Source organism: Carlito syrichta, unplaced genomic scaffold (assembly GCF_000164805.1).
Source record: "Carlito syrichta isolate Samal-C Ts95f unplaced genomic scaffold, Tarsius_syrichta-2.0.1 Scaffold308851, whole genome shotgun sequence".
NCBI lineage: Eukaryota > Metazoa > Chordata > Mammalia > Primates > Tarsiidae > Carlito > Carlito syrichta.
The window spans coordinates 138,954-164,475 of NW_007252947.1; the positions used below are offsets into that span (position 1 = coordinate 138,954).

A 25,522-nucleotide genomic window follows, 5' to 3' on the forward strand; every position below is an offset into this window, starting at 1 on the left:
ATCTCAATGTCTTCTTGTTTCAACTTTGGGAGGTTGTGTGATGTCAGAAAGTCCTCCATTTCATTTAGGTTTTTGAGTTTGTTTCCATATAGATGTGCATGGTAATGTCTGATAATCTTTTGTATTTCTTCGGGATCAGTTGTGACTTGATCTTTTGCATTTCTAATTGTGTTTATTTTGGATTTTCTCTATTTTTCTTGGTCAGTCTGACTAGGGGGCCCATCAATTTTGATTTTCCTTTCAAAGAACCAACTTTTTGTTTTATTGATTTTTTTCTATGATATTGTTGACTTCTATGTCCCATATTTGGGCTTTTACTTTGGTGATATGGAATCTTCTGTTGAAGTTAGAGTCTTGGTGGTCTTGCCTTTCCTGCTCTCTTTGGTGATTGATTTCTTAGGCTGTAGACCCATGATCTTTCCATTTTCTTGATGTGTGTTTGTAGAGCTATAAATTCCCCCTCTTAATAATGATTTTATGGCATGCCAGAGATTTTGGTAAGATGTGTCTTTGTTTTGACTTGTTTCTAAGAATCTTTTAATTTTTGTTTTGATTTCTGTGTTGACCCAGGAATTGCTCAGTATTGTGCTGTTTAGTGTCCATGTTATATGTGTTTTGGGGGGATCTTATTAGTGGCAATATTTATTTTTATTCCACTGTGGTCTGAGAAGGTGTATGGTAGTATTTCAATCTTATGAAATTTGTTTCTGCTTGGTTTATGGCTGAGTTTTGTGGTCGATCTTGGAGTATATTCCATGTGGTGATGAATAGAATGTATACTCTGTGCTTGTTGGGTGGAGTGTTCTGTAGGTATCTATTAAGTTCATTTGGTCAAGTGTCATGTTAAGGTTCTGGATCTCCTTATTGATTTTTTTGCCTTGATGATCTATCTAGGGTTGTTAGTGGGGCATTTAAGTCCCCAGTTATGATAGTGTTAGTGACAATATCCTTTTTTAGTTTACTTAGTAGATGCTTTATAAATCCTGGTACTGCTGTGTTGGGGCCATATATATTTTGGATGAATATTTCTTGTTGATGGATTGAACTTTTATCATTAAGTAGTGTCCTCCTTCTGTGTCTTTTTAAATTTTTGTTAGCTTAAATGTTGTTTTGTCTGATATTAGAATTGCAACTCCCACCTTCTTTTGTTTTCTGTTCACCTGAAAGTTTGTTTTTCATCCTCTAACTTTTAGTCTGTGTGTATCCTTTATAGTGAGATGTGTTTCTTGGAGGCAGCATATTGTTTGGCCATGCTTTTTTATGCAGCTTGCTATTCTGTGTCTTTTCAGTGGTGCATTTAGTTCACATTCAGGTTGACTATTGAAATGTGAGAGTTCAGCTCTGTCATAAAGCTCTTATGAAGTTTATTTGGTTTCTTTTAACTTTTGAGTTGATGTATGTGTGTGTTTTCAAATTTGCAGTTGTAATGTATTCTCTGTTGATTGTGTATTTTCTTGTTTCTTGGGAAGTATATGATCATTCTTTTTTTTCTGTCTTCTGTGATTAATACCTTCTTAAGCATCTCTGGTTGAGCTTATCTGGAAGCAACATAATCTCTTAGGGATTGGATGTCTTGGAGACTTTTAATTCTCTCTTGCTGATGAAGCTTAGCTTAGTTGGGTAGAAAATTCTTGATAGAAATTGTTTATCTTTGAGAACTTTGAAAGTTGGACTCTAGTCACTTCTAGCTGGGAGTGTTTTTGTAGATAAGTCTGCTGCTCTTGTAATTGGTCTTCCCCAGTAGGTAGTCTGACTTTTCTCTCTCACTGCCTTTAGATTTTGTTCTATTTTATAACTACTTTGTGTAAGCAAATTACTATGTGTCTGGAAGTTGGTCTTCTCATTTGATGCCTTGCAAGGGTTCTTTGAATCTCTTGTGGCTGGATGTTCACATCTCTGGCAAGATGAGGGAAGTTTTCTTAGATAACCTCATGGAATGTTTGTTTCAAGGTTTTTTCTGTCTCTCTTTCTGCCTCAGGTATGCAAATCAGACATAAGATCAACCTCCTAATACAAATACACACCTCTTAGAGCCTTTGTTCTGCCTTTTAAAGATTACTTTCTATGTTTTTGACAGTTTGGGTTAGTTTCATATTTTGGTCTTCAGGCTCTGAGATTCTTTCTTCTGCTTAGTTTATTCTGCTTTCCATGCTTGTCAATTTGTTATTTATTTTGTTCACTGTGTTCTTTATTGCCATCATCTCAGTTATCAGCTCTTTCATTCTGTTTTCTTGCCTTTCTTCATTTTTTTGCATCCTCTTGATATCTGGATTTGTGATTTGAGACCATTCATTCTAGGGGCTCTTCATTGTTTAAGTTCCTAAGTCTGTGTTCTCAGATGCTGTCTTTCCAAGGATCTGGGGGATACCTGTATTTCTTCATCAATTCTTCTTCATCTGTGATGATTTTTTTTTTCTTTCCCTTTTCTCCCCCTCTATAAATGTGTTGCTCAGTGAGGTGAGATAGCTTTCACTTCTGTTTACTCAACCCCATATTCTTCCCTAAGAAGAGCCTCTGAATTTGTTCAATTTTGAAACTGGGCTGTGGGTGGGTGACTGTATTCTTTTTGCAGTTCTGAAATTTGATTAAGGTGTAATAGGGGAGCTAAGGTTCAGAGGCTATCTGAAGATTACAGTATTTGCTGACTGGGATATAGGCCCCCTGGTACCCACTTCCCACCACCTTACAATATGTCCATATGGGGGGAGCTTATGTATACCCTCAAATCCAAAATTATATAAGAGAAAGCCGGGCTCAGTAGCTCAGCCTGTAATCCCGCACCTTTGGGAGGCTGAGGTGAGTGCATTGCCTGAGCCCACGTGTTCAAGACCCACCTGGGCAGCAAGACCTCATCTCTACAATAAATCAAAAAATCAGCCGGGCGTGGGAGCGCATGTCTGTAATTCTGGCTACTTGGAAGGCTGAGGTGGAAGGATCACCAGGGCCCAGCAGGTCGAGGCTGCGGTGGCTGGAAGCGGCCACTGCACTCCAGTCTGGGTGACAGAGTGAGACTCCAACTCAAAAAAAAGAGAGAAAGGAAAAGAACAGAGAAAGAAGGAAGAAGAAAGGAAGATGAAGAGAAAGAAGAAGAGGAAAAACAAACAGGCAAGCAAACAAATGGATAAACAAACTAAAAACAAACCAAAAAAAGAAAAAATACACTCAGCCTCACCTATACCCATATGCAAAAAAAAGAGGGTGAAAAAAGGAAAATTAGAACATACACACACAAAGATATGTATAGAGAGAACCACCCAAACAAGCAAGCAAACTTCTGTGAGACTTGAGCTCCCTGTTGTAGCCATTTCTAGAACTTCAGGTTCCTTTTTACTAGCATGTCCCAGTACTGCCACTTTTGGCTTGCTGTGACAGTGAGTAGGCTCTGGTCTCTAGACCCACCCCCCTGCTCTCCGTGTAGTCAGAGGGGACTTTTTGTGGTGGATCTACCTGCCTGTGTTCAGTCATTTCTGTGCAGGCCAGTCAGGCCACTATCCATGTGGATCAGATGTCCCATGAACTGCTGGGAAAGGGGGCTGAATCAGTTCATGATTCATCTCTAGTCATCTGCTGCTAGGACTCATGCTCTGTTTGCACTCATCATCCTGTAAATGGTCCAGTGAGCGAGGTGGGGCATCTGGAATTCCTCCCTGGCATTGTCTCCTCAGGTATCATGCACCTGGAGTATCCTCTCTGGGCAAATGATGATCAATCCCAGAGGGGTACGGAACTTGCCCCTCAGTCTCAGAGTACAGGCTGCTTGGTTATATGATGGGTTTTAAGCAGGAGAATCATGTGATCGCAAGATTTTTTTTTTTTTAGAAAAGTCATTTTGGCAGCAGTATGGACAATGACAGAAAACAAGACTTACAATAGAGAGATTCGTTGAGAAGCTATAGAGACAGAATTGGCAAGAAGTAATGAAGTCTGGAGAAATAACTCAAAAAGGGTGGATTTTAGAGAAGTTAGGAAGATAAAAATCAATACTAATTGGTTATAACAAATATTGAGTATAGTAATCCAGGAAGAGTCAAGATGACTTGGAAGAGTCAAACCTGTTCCAGCTTTGACCCTGGAGTGAAAGGTGGTGCCATTTACTGAAATAAGGAAGTCAAGAGAAGCAGTCTCAAGGGTATAGACAAGAAGTTAAGTATGAACATTCTGAGTCTGAGGGTCTGTGGTACATACAAGGTAAGTGATCTGATAGGCAACTGAATGATAGTTTAGGTTCCCAAATGATACATCTAGGTTGAAGATAGAGATGTGTAAGTCATTGCTGAAAAACACTGTGGAAGGAAAAAAATAAGACTGTGCAAAAGACACATGGTAAGAAGAGATGGCCCAGGATGGAACATTGGGGACACTGACATTATAGGAAAGGAAGAAGATGCTATTTATGCTTTTAGACAGGGAAGTAAAAATAATGACTATTTTGTTAGTACAGTCAAGCACCATTAAATCAGCATGCTTGTGAAAAGGAGTAATGTTTTCTTATATCAGCAAGCAGAAATATGGAGAGTTGTTTTTTGGTTATTGGGTTTTATTTTTGCTAGGTTTAATCTTATTTTACTTCATAATTTGATCTCATTATGTTGCAAATAAGTGCATTCTGCTGGCGAGCTCTTACTCTTGACTCGCCAAGAGAACTCTTCTGAGTATTTTACTTCTGAACCTTTCTCTTATTCACTCTTAATAGGGGCCAGTGCTTATAATCCTTGCTTAGCAGGTGTTTTCTCCATATGTTGTGAATGAATGATTAAAGAAATGACATTCCTCTCCATCTCACCAAAGATGGTCTTTTCTTTCAGAAAAGCGTCTCCTTTCTGTGCTATAAGACTGAAGTGGTTATTTCCAGCTTTCCCCCAACAGATATTTTATGTTCTTCCTTTAGGGAATTCTCCTTTCCCTTTGATACATGAAACTTGCTGCTATTGGGTCTTCATCAATTTTTAGCATCCTCAAGTTTTTAAACAGAATTATGCAGTTGAAGAGTTTGGTTATGAGACCACAGATTTGCAAAAAAAAAAAGAAAGAAAAAATGCCTATATAGCAAGTCTCTGAGTTTGTAATCCCAATTAAAGCTGGTAAAAGTCATGAAATGGATATCCTAGCCAAACACAAGGGGCTGTTTGAATCGTCTGTCTTTTTAGACAATCCATGTACCTAATTTATTATTGTAAGAGTTGATGTCTGACTTAATCACTCATGAGTTCAGTGCTAGCCCTTTCAAGAAATGTACAACCTAATTGAGTGTGTGAAAAATTTGCAGTTCAGAACAGTAAAAGTACCAGATATTTTGCATAATTGAAAACATTAGAGAAAACTCAGTGAACTTGGAGCAAAAATTTCGGTAATTAGGTAGACCTTAACCTGGGACTTAATGTGAAAATGGACTAGTTTGGAAGGAAAAAGGGATGTGGTGCCACCTAAGGATGTGAGGTCAAGCAGGGTGGCAGGAATGGATAAAGCAGACAATGTATGAGCAGTAGTGGTGGCTGCAACAGGAGGTAGAGGCAAGTCTTATTATACGTGCCTTTATGGACATCTTCAGAATTACTAAGTATTAATTAAATAAATGCATGGATTTTTCATCCTAGCTGTTTGCCAGTCTCCTTGCTTAAATGGCGGAAAATGTGTAAGACCAAACCGTTGCCACTGCCTTTCAGCTTGGACAGGACATGACTGTTCCAGGTAAGGAAATCAAAAACTAGAGTTCACTTATAACCTAAATGACTCTGAAATTCAATATATGCTGTCTCAAGAGTCAGAAGGTATCTCTGTCTAGTTTGAGTATTTAGTATTTCCTATCCAAAAACAATCCATTTTGAGATTCTCTCTCTGAATTTAAACCAAAGCCAAAACTAAGAAATATTAGTTCAGGATTGACAAATAAAACAATGATATCTCAAAAATAAGCAATCTTGTGCTCACTTCGGCAGCACATCCGCTAAAACTGGAACTCTACAGAGAGGATTAGTGTGGGTCTGCTCAAGGATGACTACAAATTGATGAAACACTTTACAATTTTTTGCAATGAAAGAAAAAGAAAAGAGTTAAATAAGCAAATAAATAAATAATCTTCTTGGACAGAAGATTGCATTTTTCATGTACTAGAATGTAGGGGGCCAGCCCCTGCAAAGAGATTTAGGGGGTCCCTTGGAAGGTGTGGTGGCGTTGGTGATTCTGTAGGGATAGATATTAAAAGAAAGAAAGAGACTGGGGGAGAAAGAAAGAAACTGGACTCTGTCTAGTGCAGAAGCCGATTCTGTAGGAGGGATAGATATTAAAAGAAAGAAAGATGGAGGGATAGATATAAAGAGAAAGAAAGAGAAAGAAAGAAAGTGGACAACTGTTCAACGGATTGAGCAGAAGCCATTTATTGGAACTTACAGTGGGTATTTATCCCCAAATTTTACACAGACAGTCTCACAAGTCTTTCATGTGAACACAAAGTCAGGTGCAGGAGGGGTGTCCCCCACCCCCCTGTGTTTCCTCAGGCATGAGGAAGAAAAATCCCAATTAAATCACAAAACTTTTACATGAACACAAAACCAGGTGAATGAAGGGCATCCCTCACCCACCAGGTGTTTCCTGGAGTATGAAGAGGGGCAATCCCAATTAAATCACAAGACATTTACATGAACATAGAGCCAGATGGATGAGGGGTGTCCCCCACCCACCAGGTGTTTCCGCAAGCATGAGGAATGAGGATCCCAAATCTATCTCACTGTTCCTCATGCTTGGTTAATATTTCTCAAAAGTAATACAACAATTCTAATATCATAATATTCTAATAATCAATAACTTTTAAAATTTATGCATAAACAACACCTAATGACCAACCTAAATCCCAATTCCTCTCTATTTTACGCTAATTTTACCTACACTATAGAAACTTAATTATAGCCCAGACCAATTCCTAAAGAATGCAGCCCACTCCAAAGTATGTGCTGGGCCCTCAGGAATGTGGCCCAGCCCAAAGTTTGTGCTGGACTATTTCTGGTAACCCTAAATAATTATCTATATTATTAAAGTTGGAATAGCACTTTACATGTATATACTAATTCTACAAATAAACTTTTTAATCTTATAAAGAAGCTTGTATTGTATATAAGGCTCCCAAACGTGACCTGAGTTTGAATTATTTTAAGTTTAAAGCTGAAACTGCAGTCTGTGAGAAATGGGAACAATGGACTCCTAAAGTAAGCCATGCCTGTCGTACTCTCATTACTTCATGCTTAGATTATCAAAGTCCCTGCTAGTGGAACGTGGCAAACAGCAAAGAAGGGAAGAGGGAATGGGCCTTCGGCTCCTGAACTCATCCTAGTGGTCTCAGGATCCACAGCCTGCCTAGATCCCTAACGCTCAGGAGGGCCTCCATGGCCAGCTCCCAACACTAGTATGTAAAATAAATAACAAACTCAATATAGTTTATTGAAAATGGCTAATACATGCTTGGGTTCTTGATGACAATAAAACATAGTGTTGAAATTGACAAAAAATGTTTACTTTTAAAGTCAAGTATTTTTGTTTTATATTTTTAGTATTTATATATACTGTATTTCATTGACTACAAAAAAATGTGTGTCAAAATATGTTATTTTAATGGTTTTTCATTTCTGGCCAGGTAAATATTATAGTTTAAAATATTATAGTTAAAAGATATAGTTTAAAATATTATAGTTTAAAAGATCACAAAAATAAGTCAAAGAAAAAATAGTTACAAGATTATTTATGCTTTTTTTTTTAAGTCAGGTTCTCACTTTGTCACCCAGGCTACAGTGCAATGGCATAATCACAACTCACTGCATCTCAACTTCCTGGACTCAGGACACCCTTCTGCCTCAGCCTCCCGAGTAGCTGGGACTACAGGCTTGTGCCACCGTGCCTGGTTAATTTCTTTTTTTTTTTTTGTAGAGACCAGGTTTTGCTATGTTGCCTAGTCTGGTATCAAACTTCTGGGCCCTGGAAATCCTCCTACCTGAAATTCCCAGAGTTCTGGGATTACAGGTGTGAGCCACCACACCTGGCCTATTTAAACCTCAGGAAATATCAGACATATTGTGCCATACCATAAATAAATTTTTTTTTTTTTCTGAGTTGGAGTCTCACTTCATTGCCCAGACTGGAGTGCAATGGCTGCTCCCGGCCACCACAGCCTCGACCTGCTGGGCTCCGGAGATCCTTCCACCTCAGCCGTCCAAGTAGCTGGAACTACAGGCATGCACTACCATGCCTAGCTAATTTTTTGATTTATTGTAGAGATGAGGTCTTGCCAAGTCATCCGGGTGGGTCTCGAACCCGCGGGCTCAAGCAATCCACTCACCTCAGCCTCCCAAAGCATGGGATTACAGGTTGAGCCACCGAGCCCAGCTAAATAAAATATTTTCAATGTTCAAACATTGTCTTCACAAATGTTGCAATGTTAGAATATTATCAATTCTATTTTAAGACTTTCACCATATGTTATTACCTTACATTACTTCAATTTTTTATTATGTATATTTACCCCTATCTTATAGGAATCACTAAAAGCAGATGGGTGCTTCCAATATTCATTTTGTAAAGTGGAAAATTCCATTAACTAAAAATAACTCTTATTTTTCATTCCCTGTTATGTCATTTTGATTTGAATGTCAGAGTCAACTTGCAAAAACAAAAAGCTATTAAAGTAAAAACCTAATTAATAAAAAAATATTTCTTGTGCCAATGAATTTCCTCACGTCATCTCAAGTGTATACCATCTCTGCAAAGAAAGAAAAAATAACTGAACCCTTATTTAGAGTTCATATCTTTAGAAATTGCCAAGATCAAGATGACAGATTTACCTGAGAGCATAGTTGAAAAATTTAAGTAAATGAGATCCAAAAAAAAGAAGGAAAGAAAAGATAAGGAAATAAAAACATGACTCTAAAAGAGCAGAAAGTATTTATAACTTTCTTGTAATATAGACTTTATATTTCAATCCCTTCACTTTACAGATAAGGAAAAGAAAACCCAGAGTTTGCATGATTTTAAAAAATGTGCTCATAGGAGTTCTTTCTTGATCAAGAGAAGGGGAATTATTAGTTTATATAAAAATGCTGCATATTGATAAGAATAACAATCTAGACTTTTATGCAAAGTTTGATGATATATGAATCCAAGAGAAATTGTGACAAATTAAGTTGAAGACATATCCCGCATTCAAGCAAAGGCTAACTAGGATCCCACATCACCAGACAGGTTCTTCTTGAATTGCAGTGGATTTTTCTAGGAGGCCCGTGTTAACTGGGACCCTCTTGTTAAAACTCTAACTAGCTTAAGCAAAGAAAGGAATTTATTCTAACAATAGAGGGGCCTTGAGTGGAACCCAAAGACAAGGGAGTGGCTGAACATCAGGAAGATGAGTACTAGGGACTTGAAAGTCATCTGAGCCTCTCTACCTCCCATCTCACTTCTCACTTCCAGGATTGAGAATTTATGGTTTTTTTGTTGGGTTGGTTTTGGTTTTTCTGTCAGGGTCTCACTCTGTCACCCAGGCTGGAGTGCAGTGGCATAATCACAACTCACTGCAGCTCGACTTCCTGGGCTCAGGAGATCCTTCGGCCTCAGCCTCTCGAGTACCTGGGACTACAGGTGTGCACCACAACACCTGGCTAATTTTTTAGTAAAGACCCAGTTTTGCTATGCTGCCTGTGCTGATATCAAATTCCTGAGCCCTGGCAATCCTCTGATTGGTCCAGATTGATTCTGGGGCCCATCATGAATCGATAAACTCTAGCCCTAGGTTGGGTTATGTTGTACTAACATGTAGGGTAATTTTGTCAAAATACTGAATAAAGAGGAGGGGAGCCTGGAAATTCCCAGAATAAAGTAAAGTGAGTATAATTTCCTAAAATGGGAGAGGGAGACTGTTTCCGAGATGTCAAAACAATAAATGTTTCCAAATAATATTTTCCTTCTCTCCCATTAGACTGCCTTAAAGATCGTACACCTAGTGCCTTGCACAAGCACAGAAATAAAGTGAATGCTCAGTAAATGCCTGTTGAGAGATGGAACAGTTTCCTGGCATGGGTGTCTGCTGGTAGAGAAATACCTTGTAGCATCAACCTGTAACCCTCTCTACTGATGAATAAGATTGACCTGGCCTGGTTCCCTGGAAGTCCAGTCCTTAAGACATTGTGTTTGCTCTGACCTCTGTGCACATCTTCAGAAAACTGATCCACAAAAAGTGCCATAATTAAAAACCACAGGTTGCTAGTACTCTAAAGGCCCTTAGTTCATGAGATCCAAACTCCTCATTTTATAGGTGAGAGGATTGTAAGACAGGAAACAAGTGGCAGAATCAAGACTAAAACTCAGGTCTGCTGCTTCTCAGATCTTTTCATAAGTTAGCACCTGTTCTTCACGCCCTGCCACTCTCTCAAGAAGTGAGCCCCATCCCAACAAACAACATCAGCAGTTAACTAATTAACAATAGTTAATACCTGGGAATCTGAGACATTCAAGTCTGTTTTAGTCAACCCCAAAAGAGCTTTTACCTCTTCAGAAATGTCTGTTGAATCTATTTGGGCTTTTGTTTTTCCCCCAGGAAAAGGAGGACTGGGTTTTAACCACTGCACAACCAGCTGGCTCTCCCAATAGCAGGATCATCTCCTCCTGATAGCGCCTGGGCATCCTGGAACAGACGCAAAGAAAGTCCAACATGGTGCTGGGTCTCGTTTTGTTTAGTAAACTTATTATTTGGGGTTTACTTTTTTATTTGGTGATATATTTTGTTACTCCTTGTGACATACTTTCTTACATGTTTCCATTTTTAAATATGCCTGTATTTTCTATATAAAAATTATATTAAATAGATGCTGCTCCACCCTCACAAAATGTACATATTCTGTTGTCTATTGGGAAAGTTCTTGGTACACATTTTTATTCAGTTAATTAAAATGATTTTTCAATTAAAGTATATTTTGCTACTAAATGCTATTTTGCGGGTAGTGCCATTTTATGAGGTGGCCAGGGAACAATAAAGAGAATTCAGGATCTTTCATCTGTGCTACTGACAAAACGTAGGGTCACATGGAATGCGCCAAGTAATTACAATAAAGGAGACCTCCCTTCATTCCGATTCCGTTTTCTTTATATGTATAATTAAAGTGCTCCCCTTCCTTCCCAAAGCTGGAATATGAAATGCAAGAACTGGAGTTTAACAGAGAGTTCATACCTAGACCTTAATCCCACAGCTCGCTTCTTTAGAAGAAGGGAGATAGGAAGGGGGAAGACAGGGAATGAGAAGGAAAGTCAAACGGGAAAGGTTCCTCAGAGCTTAGAGAGTTGATTTTTTTCCAAATAAAGTTATAGACAACATAATTCCAATCATATTTGCCATATTGAACTTTAAGGGGAAGCATAGTGGCACACACCTGTAGTCCTAGCTACTCAGGAGGTTGAGGTAGGAGAATCGCTTGAGCTCAAGAGTTTGAATCTAGCCTGGGCAACATAGTGAGACTGTGCAACTAAAAAAGCAAAATAAAAAAAGAATTTTTTAAACATTGTGAGGGGAACATTATCAAATTATTTATTCTAGTGTTCATTAAGAAAATAATGGAAAATTAAAATAGTTTTGAGAAAAATGATGAAAATATTATCTTTATTAAAAATCAAAACATAACAGAAAGCTGCAGTAACTAAAATAGTGCATGCAGGATCAAAGAATCACAAAAGTATTAATGCATACATCTATACATACAAATGCAAACATCTTATTTAAAAACTCATAAGTTTTCAAGAAGGCATGAGTAGTGAAATTTTTTGTTATCAAATATTAGAAAGTGAGAGAGGAAAAATATTGAGTGACTCCATTCAACAATTAGTAAAAATTTGAGAATCTTTATTTTTGTATTCTCACCATACAACAAAAACAAACGTGAATTGGGGAGTTACATATTGATTTGAAAACCATAAATATGGTTTTTGTAGTTAGTTTCTTCAAGTATTTGAAGGGCTAAAAAACCTGAAAGTTATAGTAAAATTACAGTGGGAATGGTGAGCAGAGTTGACAGCATAAGTAAATTGACAGTTCTGAAAGTCGTTCAAAAAATTGCATAAAAAATGTTTTATGACAGAACAAGGAATAATGTTTTATTATAATGCGTTTAGCATATATATGGGGAAAAAACAAAACTCAAAAATACAGACAACTCACCAAAAAATGCAATAAGCTCACATATATGTGAGAAAATGTTCAACCTCACATAGTATGCAAATTCAAATAACAGTAGAAACCATTTTGCATATCTGATTAGTGTTGACTTATTTTTAATGGTACCAACCAATGCTGGGAAATATGAGATGAAATAGAAAATTTTATACATTATCAGTGAGAATGTAAATTTGTATGATAATTTTTGACTGTTTTATTTTTCCAGCTTTATTGAGTTACCTTTGACAAAAATTGTGTGTACTCAAAGTGTACAATGTGATAATTTCATAACAACGTATATTGTGAAATAATTACCACAATCAAATTAATGAACACATCCATCACCACACATAGTTTACCATTGTGTATGGGTGGGGGGGTAAGGACACTTAAGATCTATTCTCTGCCGGGCTCGGTGGCTCAGCCTGTAATCCCAGCGCTTTGGGAGGCTGAGGTGAGTGGATTGCCTGAGCCCGTGGGTTCGAGACCTGCCTGGGCAACTTGGCGAGACCTCATCTCTACAATAAATCAAAAATTAGCTGGGCGTGGTAGCGCGTGCCTCTAGTTCCAGCTACTTGGAAGGCTGAGGGGGAAGGATCGCTGGAACCCAGCAGGCGAGGCTGCGGTGGCCGGGAGCGGCCACTGCACTCCAGTCTGGGTGACAGAGTGAGACTCCAACTCAAAAAAAAAAAAAAAAAATCTATTCTCTCAGCAGATTTCAAGTATACAGTACAGTATTTTTAACTGTAGTCACCATGCTGTACACTAGATTCCCATAACTTAAGTCATCAAGAAAGTACAATGGTTGGCCGGGCTCGGTGGCTCAGCCTGTAATCCCGCGCTTTGGAAGGCCAAGGTGAGTGAATTGCCTGAGCCCGCGGGTTCGAGACCCGCCTGGGCAACTTGGGCGACTTGGGCAACTTGGCGAGACCTCATCTCTACAATAAATAAAAAATTAGCCGGGTGTGGTAGCACGCGCCTGTAGTTCCAGCTACTCGGAAGGCTGAGGTGAAAGGATTGCCAGAGCCCAGCAAATCGAGGCTGCAGTGGACGGCAGCAGCCACTGCACTCCAGTCTAGGTGACAGAGTGAGACTCCAACTCAAAAAAAAAAAAAAAGAACAATGGTTGTCATGGAAAACACTTTAAAAACTGTTGAGGAAAAGAATAATTAAATTAACCAGATATTGAAATGCAAATATTAAATAACTAACTCAATTATACCGACCCACAAAAAGCTAGATTGATGTCTATTGTAGTATAATAGATAAATAATCAATAAACAGAACCTAGTACAAATAAGACAATATGTAATGTAGGAGATATTCACTGTTAGGCTGGATCTTCCAAGAAACAGAGGCCAAGACAGGATTACACAGGCAAGAAATGTATTAGAGAAAATGCTTATGATGGAAAATAGGTTGAGAACTGGAAAAAGGTAAGGGTTAGCAGACCCAATGCATGCCTAACCCTAAGTGAGGGAGAAGGGAAGGAAGAAGGTAGGTGGAAGCATCTTAGACTACAATGCAGCTCTTTAGAAAAGTCCAGCAAGACCATCTGAGAGTCCTTGAGTCAAAATCACCTTTCAGAGTAGACCTCTGTCTCTTAAGGTCAGGCCTGCATGGGTGTCCCTGCTGCACTCAGTGTCTGGCAAGGAGCAGCTCCTTGACAGTCTCAGAGCACAAATACAGTGAAGGATTTCAGGGCACAGCAGCTAGAGTTCTTAATAAACTATGCTCTCTATGGATGGAGAGCTAAGAGCAGCATTCTCACAGCAGCCTCAAAAACTCAAAAGGGAAGGGAAAAATTATTCAACGTGCTATGCTGCAGCAATTAATTATTTGGAAACACAAAATCAGTTTACATTCTCATCTCCCATCATTCACATTCACCAAAATCATTCCAGTTAGAGTCAATGTAAAGTTCAATGTAAAGATGAAAGATATAAAAATTAGAAAACATACGGAAGCCTATGTACTAATATCTGGAATAATAAAGACTCTTTGAGAGTAAAGAGAATTCAAAAAAATTCATTCGTGTTGTAGTATTATCGATATCTCTTGAGTAGCTATACCACATCTTGTTTATCCATTTATCAGTTAATGGACATTTGGACAGTAAACCTTGAAAACGTGCTAAGTAAAAGATGCTAGATACAAAAGGCCACATACTGTGTGATTCCATTTACATGGACTATCCAGAATAGGCAAGTCTACAGGGACAGAAGATAAGTGGGGAGAAAATGGGCTGTGACTGCTAATGGATGTAGGATTTTCAGGGGGAGGAGGTGAAACATTCTGCAACTTGATAATGGTGGTGGTTGCACAACTTCATAAATATATACTAAATGTACACTTTAAAAATAATTTTAAGACAAAAATTTTGAAGATCCACAAAAGAAGCAAATATATTTGACTACAGAAATGTGGAAACTTCTCTCATGAGTCAAAAATTAACATAAACTGAATTTTAAAACCAAGCAAAAAATACAGGCCTAAATAATATTTTAAGATACTGTGATTTAACAGATATCCATAAGAAAGCATTTTGCTTTGGGCAGAAATATGAAGAAGTAATTAACTAAAAAAGAAAAACTGATAGGAAATAACCAGCCTCACTTACAATAAAAAAAATGCGATTCGTGACCCACCTGGGCAGTGAGACCTCATCTCTACAATAAATCAAAATATCAACCAGGCGAGGTAGCGCAAGCCTGTAATTCTGGCTACTTGGAAGACCGAGGCGGAAGGATCACCGGAGCCCAGCAGGTCGAGGCTATAGTGGTCGGGAGCGGCCACCGCACTCCAGTCTGGGTGACAGAGTGAGATTCCAGCTCAAAAAAAAAAAAGAAATGCAAATTAAACTGATCTAAATTTTCGCCTACCAAATTGGCAAGGTTTCTGGTGGTGGTAGTGTTTGTTTTAATTATGATATGAAGTTGGCTATTAGATAAAATCATTCTTTTGAACCTCTGTAGGGAAGATAAACTTGTACAGCGTTTCTTCAAAACAATTGGCAACATATATCAAAAACTTAAAATATGCATGCATACCATTTTGTACAGTTGATTCCTTGCCTGAGAAGCACTCCCATAAAGAAATCTGATTTAGGCGCCAGTATTTGTACACAAAGATAATTATCAAAGCATTATTAATATTTTTTAAAATCAGCTACAATTTATATGACTAAAAAACCTAGATTTGGTTAAGTATTTCATAGTATATTTATGGGATCAAGTATTATTATAAAAGGTCATTAAATATTACATTTACAAAATGTCTTAATAACATGGAAAAATCATTATGGTATAATGGGTTCAATGGAAAACAGAATATAAAATGTGTTAATAGCATATTCTCAATTGCCTAAACTATACATAGAAAGGGATTTACATAGAAAGGGATTTGCCAAACTTTGTTAACAACAATTTTCTCTAGGATATGGAGCTATGGGTTATTTTTAATCTCTTATCTAAATTTTCCCTTTATGTCTTACTTATTTCCCATAAAGATATATTACTTTCTATTTGTAAATATACTTTCATATTCATAAAAAATAATCATCTTCATAAAAATTAATTGAAGTAAAAGTCCCTCATTAGAATGTGTGTATATGTGCATGGGTGTATAATTTTTTGATCTACCCTAATCAACCCAGCAAATGTATTAGCAATAATTCTATACATTTAAAGAACTTGTCTCAATTTAATTTTGTTTAAACACAATCTTAGAAATCTTTGGAGAAGTGTTCGGATCAAGATTGTTACTCATTTAATCTACAAATGGAAGCTTATTACCAAGAGAAAATGACAATAGATTTTGAGCCTCTTGTATACACAGGACAAAAATATTTGCTGATGATCAAATTAGGAAATTTAAAATGAATATTTTTTACAGTATATCCTTATACCATATAGATGCTCCAGGTAAGAGACATCCAAAGAGATGAACACTTATAATGCCTCAAATTTACCAACCAAGTTTAATCACAATCACTTTCTTAATGCTTCCTTAACCAGCATAGCAGCAATACTCATTTCTTTAAAGGAATTTTATCTAATTACTTATGATTTTCTCCTAACTCTGACCTTAAGGTAGTGACACAACTTCAGACCTTCATTTTTTTCCCCATAATCATCTTAGAAACCACGCATTCCGGGTAACCTGGGCCCAAATTGTAGGTTTCAATGGAACTGAAAATAAATGGACTATTTTGAAAATGATGAAAAGCAGCTAGTCTGAATGACTATTGTTTAAAAGATAAAAAATAGCAAGTGTTGGCAAGGACATGGAGGAAAGAGAATGCTTATACACTGTGAGTGGGAATGTAAATTAATGCAACCTCAATGAGAAACAATTTGAAGTTTTTCAAAGAATTCAAAACAGAACTACCATTCGATACAGCAATCCACTACTGAGGATCTACCCAAAGGGAAATAGATCATTATATTGAAAAGATACCTGTACTTGTATGTTTATCACAGAGCTTTTCATGATAGCAAAAGTGTGGGATCAAGTGTCAATCAACTTGACAGATAATTAGATAAACAAAATGCAGTATATGTATACAATGGAATACTACTCGGCCATAAAAAAAGAATGGAATTATGTACTTTGCAGCAGCGTGGATGAAACTGGAGGCCATTATCTTAAGTGAAACAACTCAGACACAGAAAGACAAATATGGCATGCTGTCATAAGTGAGAGAGAATAGTGTGAACATATGGACATAGAGTGAGGAATAACAGACATTGGGGACGTGGAAGGGTGGGTGGGAGAGAGACGAATGATAAGAAATTACTTAATGCCTACAAGGTACATTATTCAAGTGTTGGATACCCTAAAAGCCCTGACTTCACCACTACACAATCTATGCATGTAACAAAATTACACTTTTACCCCATAAATTTATACAATTTTTTTTTAAAGAAAAGCAGCAAACTCATTAAAGGGCTACATGTTTTCAGCATGCACTGCAGTTACATGTTCTAAGCTGCAGTAATCAGCAGGCAAATCCACTTAAAATATGTAATTCTGGATGCAGTATTTCTGGGCCCTTAAGTTTTGTGAAACAAGCCAAGCCATTTTAAAGAGACACAAAGACATAGGCTGTTTGGGTTTCTGTAGGAGTCACGGTATTGACTACAATCCCCTCTCTCCAGAGGAAATTCCGATCACACTCATTCCTCATAGAAATTATTTTCAAGTGAATTCACTCCACCCTCCTAAGTCCTGACCTGTCTAATTACAATGCCTGATCCTCATCCTGAATCATCATGAGTCTTCCTTTCATAATGTTCACTGGTTCTTTTTACTTTCCCAGCAGAGTACTCAAGCTAGTTTATGCTTCTATAAGTTAAAGTGTCTCCTATCATCAAGGGTAATAAAGAGAGAACTGACAAACTAGAAAAACCTGAAAGGATGGATTAAGGTAAAGACCACAAAAAAGTAGCAAAAGCTACCTGCATGTATTTCTCAGTCATACCACTTTATTCAAAAAAGTGATTACTGAGGATCTATGAAATATAAAGTCATAGGGGAAACACTTCCAAAGTCTTTATTGTATACCTTATAGTTTGTATTCTGCTTTGTAATTTCAAATGTATTTTCTTCTGCACTCTCATAAAGTTGTAAGAATTAAAAGCTACATGGGTGCATAACATTTAGCAGTGGTCAAAAAAAAAAGTCAGTGTCCTTCCCTCTGCTCAGCCCTTCCTCCATCTTCTAGCTAATTCTTTAAAGCACCCTCTTCTTTACATTTAAGAAAATTGAGACTCAAAGAAGCAGTCCTACAAGGCCTAGAGATTACAGCCCAACACCTGAAACCCAACACTGGGGCTGAGAGTGGTCAGCCACAATACTCTTTCAAGAGAATGAACCTTTGCTAGATCGTGGCCCTGGCATTTTCAACCCCTGTAAGCTTTAAAACTGTGAGGGTTAATTATTACAGTCTATGTTTCTGATGTTTGCAAAATAAAATGTGCCACATCGCAAAGTAGCCTTGATTTATGTGAGAGTCCCACCAAATAACTTCAGGCTATGTTTAAAGGACAGCACAAGATGTTCCGTAAGTCATAATTGCAATATTGAGAAGATCTCATGATGAATGGTTTTCCCTTGTCTGAATACACTATGTTCTCATCTTGAGACTTTTGTACAAGTCATTTTCTTTACCAATACCACTCCCGTCTACTCCCAATTCTCACCTAAACCCATGACACTCACTACCTCCCACACTATTTTTTCTATCATTTGCTCTTGAGTTCACAGATGCTGTTGACTTTGTCCTTAATCCTCCCACCTCTACCCCAAGGACAACTTATATAGGACACCAAGAAAATGAAATCTGTCTTTCCCCAGTCCAGAGTTTTTTCTAGTCAACAATGCCAATGAGTAGAACAGAGAAGCCAATGTGCATATCCAAACACAGAATGAATATTCTCCATGTGTGCTGCAAGGGATGAGGGTGTGGCATATTGAGATTCATAAGGAGAAGCAACAGGTCAGATAGATGTATCCAGAAGCTCTCTTAAACCCAAGCATGTGTGCATGCATGCGTGCGCACACGCATGCACACGCACACACACACGCACATACACATACACACACCACAAAAGTTTGTTCATATAAAAATAGGCCAGGCATGGTGGCTCAAGCCTGTAATCCCAGCACTTTGGGAGGTCGAGGTTTGGAATTGCCTGCGCTCATGGGTTCAAGAACAGCCTGGGTAACTTGGTAAGACCTAATCTCTACGATAAATCAAAAAATTAGCCGGGTGTGGTAGCGTGGACCTGTTGTTACAGACTACTTGGAAGGCTGAGGCAGAAGGATCACTTGAGCCCAATAGGTCAACGCTGGGGTGACCATGAGCGGGCCACTGCCCTCCAGCCTGGGCGATGGAGTGAGACTCCAACTCAAAAAAAAAAAATAGTTTGTGACCTTGGTGTTTAGCCTCTGCCCAGCTTGCTACACTTGAATTTTAAATAGGTCCAAAAATACAGAAATGAAACCAAGAAGTCTCTAACCTCTAACCATAGATGTAGCAAGATGAAACTTTCATGTTAATAGAGTAAATGCCTGAATATCTCCAGGAAGATTGAAAGGTACACCATGTATCAAGCTCTGGTTGATTCTTCTCTCTACAAGATGCCAATATCATCAAATTTTGATAACCTCACTGAGTAGAACAAGGGAGGCAACAAAAAGGCCCACCCATTCATTTGTATACTTGATCTCATGTATAGCACTAGTTTGCTAGTCCTGTGGGGTTAATTGAAGGAAAAGCAAATCTACACAAGTCAGAGTCATCCTTCTCCCTAATCTCAGAAGAAGCACCTCTGGGACAACGTCACAGCCTTCCAACTCACACTCACAAGCTGCTCAAGGTGAAGCTTACCAGACCACAGGTAGTTCTTCTTCAGACTATGTTTACTTTATGCTTCGGATGTCAATACAGTTTTCATACAGTCTCTGTAAGACAACTAGGAGTGAAGTGCACATAGGGTAAATGAAAATGGGATGTTCTCTAGGATTCTAGAGTCCAATTGTTACTTCTAGCTTTGCATCCCCCATCTTCCCCCTCCATCCCCCCAACACACACACTCAAAAAATTGGAAATCATTCCAAATAGTTCTTTCTCGTTTGACTCCTCTCCCTTGCCTGCCTCCCTTCTTCCTTTAAGACAAGCATTTTATCTTTTTCATCAATGCAATCTTGATAATACTTGACATATAGTAAGCACTCAATAAATATTGAAGAAAGAATGAAATAATAAAGACTGTGGGAGGAATATCTTTCATATAACTTAAAAAAACATTTAGGAGAAGGTCTGGGAACATACTGCCATACAAACAATACAATATTTTAGATAATGTTGATGTGTGTACATATGTAAATATGTATAAGTGCGTATGCATGTACACACATATACATACATACACATAATTTTTCCTCAGAGGAAAACAACCTAATTTTTCAATTCTGTGTTCATAATTTGCCTTTCCAAAGTCAAAATCAGAAGAAATCTGACCAGGCATGGTGGCTTACACCAGCACTTTGGGAGGTCATTGCAAGAAGATTGCCTGAGCCCAGCAACATAGCAAGACCTAATCTCTAGAAAAAAATTTAAAAATTAGCCAGGCATGGTGGCACATTCCTGTAGTTCCAGCTACTCAGGAGCTGAGACAAAAGGATCACCGAAGCCCAGGAGGTAGAGACTATGGTGAGCCATGTGCTGCTATACTCCAGCCAGGGCGATAGAATGAGACCCTGACTCAAGGAGGAAAAAAAAAAAAACAGAGAGAGAGAGAGAGAGAGAGAGAGAGAAGAAATCTGAAAGAAAAAATGATGAATTACCTTGAAGGCTGGATTGGTTCTTAGAGGATGCTGTAAAGATTTTAGCAAATACTGTTACCAGCCAATAGGTCCTTTCAGTCCAAAGACAATAAAAATGAAGCAGAATCAAAGATAAAAACAAACATGAAGGCTTTATTGGGGCTTCCTGCTCAAGCAAAATGGGAGTCTGTGTTGACCACAGAAATGAGCAAACCCCTACCCCAACAAAGAAAGGGATATGATTTTATAGAAGGTCTCAGGGATGTGGTAGGTTTCTCATCTTCTGCTTAATCAGTCTTGAATCTTGCAATTTTCTGCTATTCGCATTCCTGAAGGCAGAGGAAGTAGGGAGTTGTCCCAGAGGCTGTGCTGTGCTGTACAACTAAGGATGATCAAATCCGTTTCTACGAAATTTTATCTCCATTTGTTCCTGGATGCCAGTGTCCTTCATAGAACTTCAAGGCCTACCTCCTTGTTTTGCCTTTCCAGCTGCAGAAGCAGAGAGGAGAAAAAAGGTGAGGGAGGAGAGGGGCAGAAGGAAATCTACAGGCAGAAAACATGCAACAAAGGGCTATAAGGTCATACAGTACAATACTACAAGATTAATTTTGCATAGCATCTTGAGAAGAGCACCTCTCTCTATATAGATGAATAAATCAATGGTAGGTACATAGGTAGATAGATAGGTAGGTATATAGATAGATAGATTAGATAGACAGATGATAGAGAAAGAGAGAGTGTGTGTTTGAAGGACCCTGTCCACTGTAGCGGTCCCTTACTGTTAATACTACATCCAAGATGAGATTTTGGAAGGCATTCAGTAGTGACAAATTACTTTGATTTAAAAAAAGAGTGAAACAGAATTCAAGAGTTACCTGCCACCCTTCCTGTGCAAGATGGCCATCCTACTCCTCAAGGTTTGTGGATTTTTGCAGGGCACCTCCTCAGTAGGACTCACTGGGTACATGCTGTTCCATTTCCTTCATTGGCGGGTGTTTGTTTTTCAATAAACTTTATGGCTTATAAATAAAGTTATGCTCCATGTGCTGTCTGTAAAAACTACTTGTTTTATTTTTATTTTCTAATAATCAAAATTGCTCCTCACAAAATTTTTCTATTTTTCAAATATGGCCAGAATAGAACTGAGAGGGAGAATTATCTACTTCTAGCTGACACACAAAAAAAGTAACAGGTTTTTTTTTTTTATTAAAATCAAGTTTCTTAATCAGGAAAAATTGGAAAAGACTGCATATTAAATGAACATTTGGAATTATTCTTAATAATTATTAATATCGTTGGTTGGGATAATTTTGATTTTCAAAAATATTTCATTTGTTCGCTATTTATACTAGAGTATTTACTAGTGAAATTGCATGCTTTCAAATCTCCTGAAAAGAAAACAAAAAAAGTTGTATGGGAAGGAAGGGAAGGTGCATATAGGTAAAGCCAGTACAGCAAAATGTTGATAATAGCCAAAACTGAGTAAAGAATACATGAGGGTTCATAACACTATCCAATCTACTTTTGTGTATGTTTGAAATTTTCCACAACCAAAAAGTTTGTTTAAATCACCTTTATTGACTATGATGTAATGAGCCTTGTGATTGCTACCTGTGAAACTTGGAGTAAAAGCTTTGCTGTTTAGGCAATAAAATTCAAATGCAGAGTATCTAGGAAATCCATGGTCTGAAATTACAGAAAAATAGGATGCATCTCTTCTTAAAACAACAGTTTAACTGACTCACTCTCATTCTCAGGGTTTTTATTAATATGTAAGATCCCCGATCTTAATTGCTTCATCCTTTGGGCTCCATAGTACTTTATACATGTCTCTATTAAAGCACTTTTCTCTTTACATCATGGCTAGTTTATGTGTCTGAATCTCTTTAATAGGAAGGTTTCTCATTTATATGTGCAATGATTAGAAGCACAGGCTCTAGAATTCAATCACCCACATTCAAACCCCAGCCCCCCCCCCCACTAGCCACATGATTTGGACAAAGTACTTGTTCAAATGCTTTACTCTTCCCGTCTTTATAATGGAAGCAATAATAGGGCTACTCCTATTGATGTTGCTATAAAGAATAACAATAATGAGTACTCACAAAATTCTGAAAATTTTATGGATCTTATACCCTAATGTCCCCAAAAGAAGGGACAATATTGAGATATGTACACTGTCAAGCACTTGGAACTAGAGTTGAAGAGCACTCTTGACCTTGGCCTTTTGTGTTATGCCATCAATTTGCCAAGACAATCTATTTTCCTGTAACCTATCCACCTTGTCCCTCAGCTATCAGCACAATACCAGTGACCCTCCCCATGTAATTCTACAGGCTTGTGTTCAGTATTCTTACTCAGGAATTAGAATAAGGCCTTGACCAGACTCACTTCACCATATCCTTAAAAACAACAGTGTCTAGGTAGCAAAGTTAGACTTAAAAATCACAATATTCAACAGAGTTAAGCTATTAAACATGTCTAATTCATCCAAAATATGTATTTGTTAATATTGTAGCATCTCTGAAATGGGAAGATATCTTACAATAGTATGGCATAATATGATTAGCAATGTAATGGCATATCTATGAACATAATATCTTAGATTCAATAAGAACTGATAAGGTTAAATCTTCAGTGCCTGGTATTATATCAATATAATGCTTAGCATATAAAAACTTACTTAGAGAAATTACTGGTCCAAGACTCTAGAGGTATTTTCTGGGTCTGTGAAAAGCTTTATGGTGACTCTATGGCTGTGTTCTCAAAACCCTGATATTTCTTATCAAGATAAAAGAAATGCCAGGCACAGTGAATTGTACCTGTAATCCCAGCATTTTGGGAGGCTGAGGTGGGAGGATCACTTGAGTCCAGGAGTTCAAGACCAGCCTAGGCAACAAAGTGAGACCTCATCTCTACAAAGAAAATCAAAAAAATCAACCAGGCATGGTGGCATGGGCACCTATAGTCCCAAATACTCAGGAGGTTGAGGTGGGAGGATTGCTTGAGCCCAGCAGGTCGAAGCTGCGGTGACTGTGATTGTGCCACTACACTCCACCCTGGTCGACAGAGTGATACCCCAACTCAAAAAAAAAAAAAAAAAAAAGAGCTCTTTAAAAACATGAACCTTGATTTGAGAAAGGCTTTTTCCTAAGCATCACCGTTTTTGTTTGTATGAGTCACTGTAAAATGCTACTTTAGAGCCCTAAAAAATCCTATCAACCCCCATTCCATTGGTTTTTCTAATAGCTAGCTAAGTAAAGAATATGAAAAAGAAGAGTTGGCCAGATCCAACTTGTTCCCTCCAAGATACCTCTTACAATACAGTCATTTCCTTTAAAGTACATTCTCCACCCAGTATTGACCTTGTCACCAAGCTCCCTGGTGATTCACATAAACATGCACTGGAGGCCTGTCTCTTTTGGCAGCTGTCTCTGGATGACACCCGACACCCTTACTTTGTCTTCCAATTGCTAATATAGTCATTGTCCCTTTCCTTCCACTTCATATTCTCTCCCAGGAAATGTGTCACTCCTCATATCAGTTCCTGCAGTTAAGAATCTCAACTAGCCCGTCCCCTTGACAGTACAACTCTCTGCAATGTTGTAACCAGAAGGAGAAGGGTCTTGGTAAAGGTCTCAAGATCTTTAAGGACCAGGACCTCTCTTGATTTTCAGATTTTAAAAACGAAGCTCAGTGAGTGAGGAATTTACCCATACTGACATCATCATTAGCAAGACAGTGAAGGATAGAACCTTGGACATTGCCTCTGGCCCTTCCTTCAGGAGGATGTATCCCTTCCCTCATTTTAGATTCTCTCCAATCACAGTGTCAAAAATAGCAGATAGATTGTTAAACTGGACTGCTATCGTGCTCTTTGTAATCTTTCTGGATCATAATAAAAGGGTATGAGATGGACTGGGCATCACTGTTATAACCCAGAGAGTACTGACTTTATAGTTGTAGAAGTGTGGTTGGAAATGGAACTTGAAGAATCACTTACGTATGACTCTAAGATCAAGAATCAGTTGTGAGATGCTGGCAAAGATGCAGAGAAAAAGGAACGCTTCTACACTGCTGGTGGGAATGCAAACTACTAGTGCAACCTCTTTGGAAGACAGTGTGGTGATTTCTAAAAGAAATAGAAATCGACCTTCCATATCACCCAGCAATCCCCCTATTGGAAATATACCCAGAGGAACTCAAATCACTCTACAAAAAAGATACCTGCACACGCATGTTTGTTGCAGCTCTATTCACAATAGCAAAAACATGAACCAACTATGCTACCCATCAAAGCTGGACTGGATTTTTAAAATGTGGTACATATACACAATGGAATAGTATGCAACCATTTCAGAAGGACAGATATATGGACTTCGCAGCAACTTGGATGGATTTAGAGTCTAACATACTCAGTGCTCTATCACAGAAACAAAGAACAGAGTACCATATGTTCTCACTCATAAGTGGACCTTGAATAGTTATGATAATACTATAAGAGAGGGATTGGCAGTAGTGGGAAGCTGCCAGGGGAGGGGTGGGGTAGGATTGGCAGCTGAGGGAAAGTGCCAGGGGAAGGAGGGGCACACCTCATCAACAAGGGCACCTGCATAATGAACATTGGTATACCCAACCCTGAATTGTACCCCACATCTTAAAAAAAAAAGAATCAGTTGTGCACGTCAAAAAGTGGAGGGTATGTGGAAAAGGGCAGCAGCATGGCACAAGCTATGTCCTTGGTAATCTCACCCAACCAGACAACAGTTTCCTAATCTTTGATCCTTTAGATGCCTTCTCCATTTGGAGATCTTCCCTGATTCAATTCTTTTATCCTCTATTCTTTATGGTAAAACAATTCAACATTGACTTGGGGATGGACTCTCCTCTCTCAGGCTTAAACATCTTGGCTACATTCTCTCTCGAGCAAAAACACATAGAAGCACACACACAGACATAATCCAAAGAAGATTCGATAATTTTGTCTCAAATAAAGGAAGTAAAACCAAAACC

The 25,522-nt window shown here is 38.2% G+C and overlaps 1 protein-coding gene across 1 annotated transcript in view; it reads left to right on the forward strand.

Moving 5' to 3' along the window:
- The window catches only part of SVEP1 (sushi, von Willebrand factor type A, EGF and pentraxin domain containing 1), a gene marked incomplete at its 5' end in the record, with an annotated part of 142,071 nt that extends 131,207 nt beyond the window's left edge, over positions 1–10,864 (forward strand). The window contains 2 exons of the mRNA XM_008066174.1: positions 5,595–5,688; positions 10,571–10,864. Of these exons, the coding sequence (XP_008064365.1) occupies positions 5,595–5,688; positions 10,571–10,592 (116 nt within the window). The remainder of the gene's footprint in view (positions 1–5,594; positions 5,689–10,570) is intronic.
- Between the last annotated feature and the right edge of the window lie 14,658 nt (positions 10,865–25,522).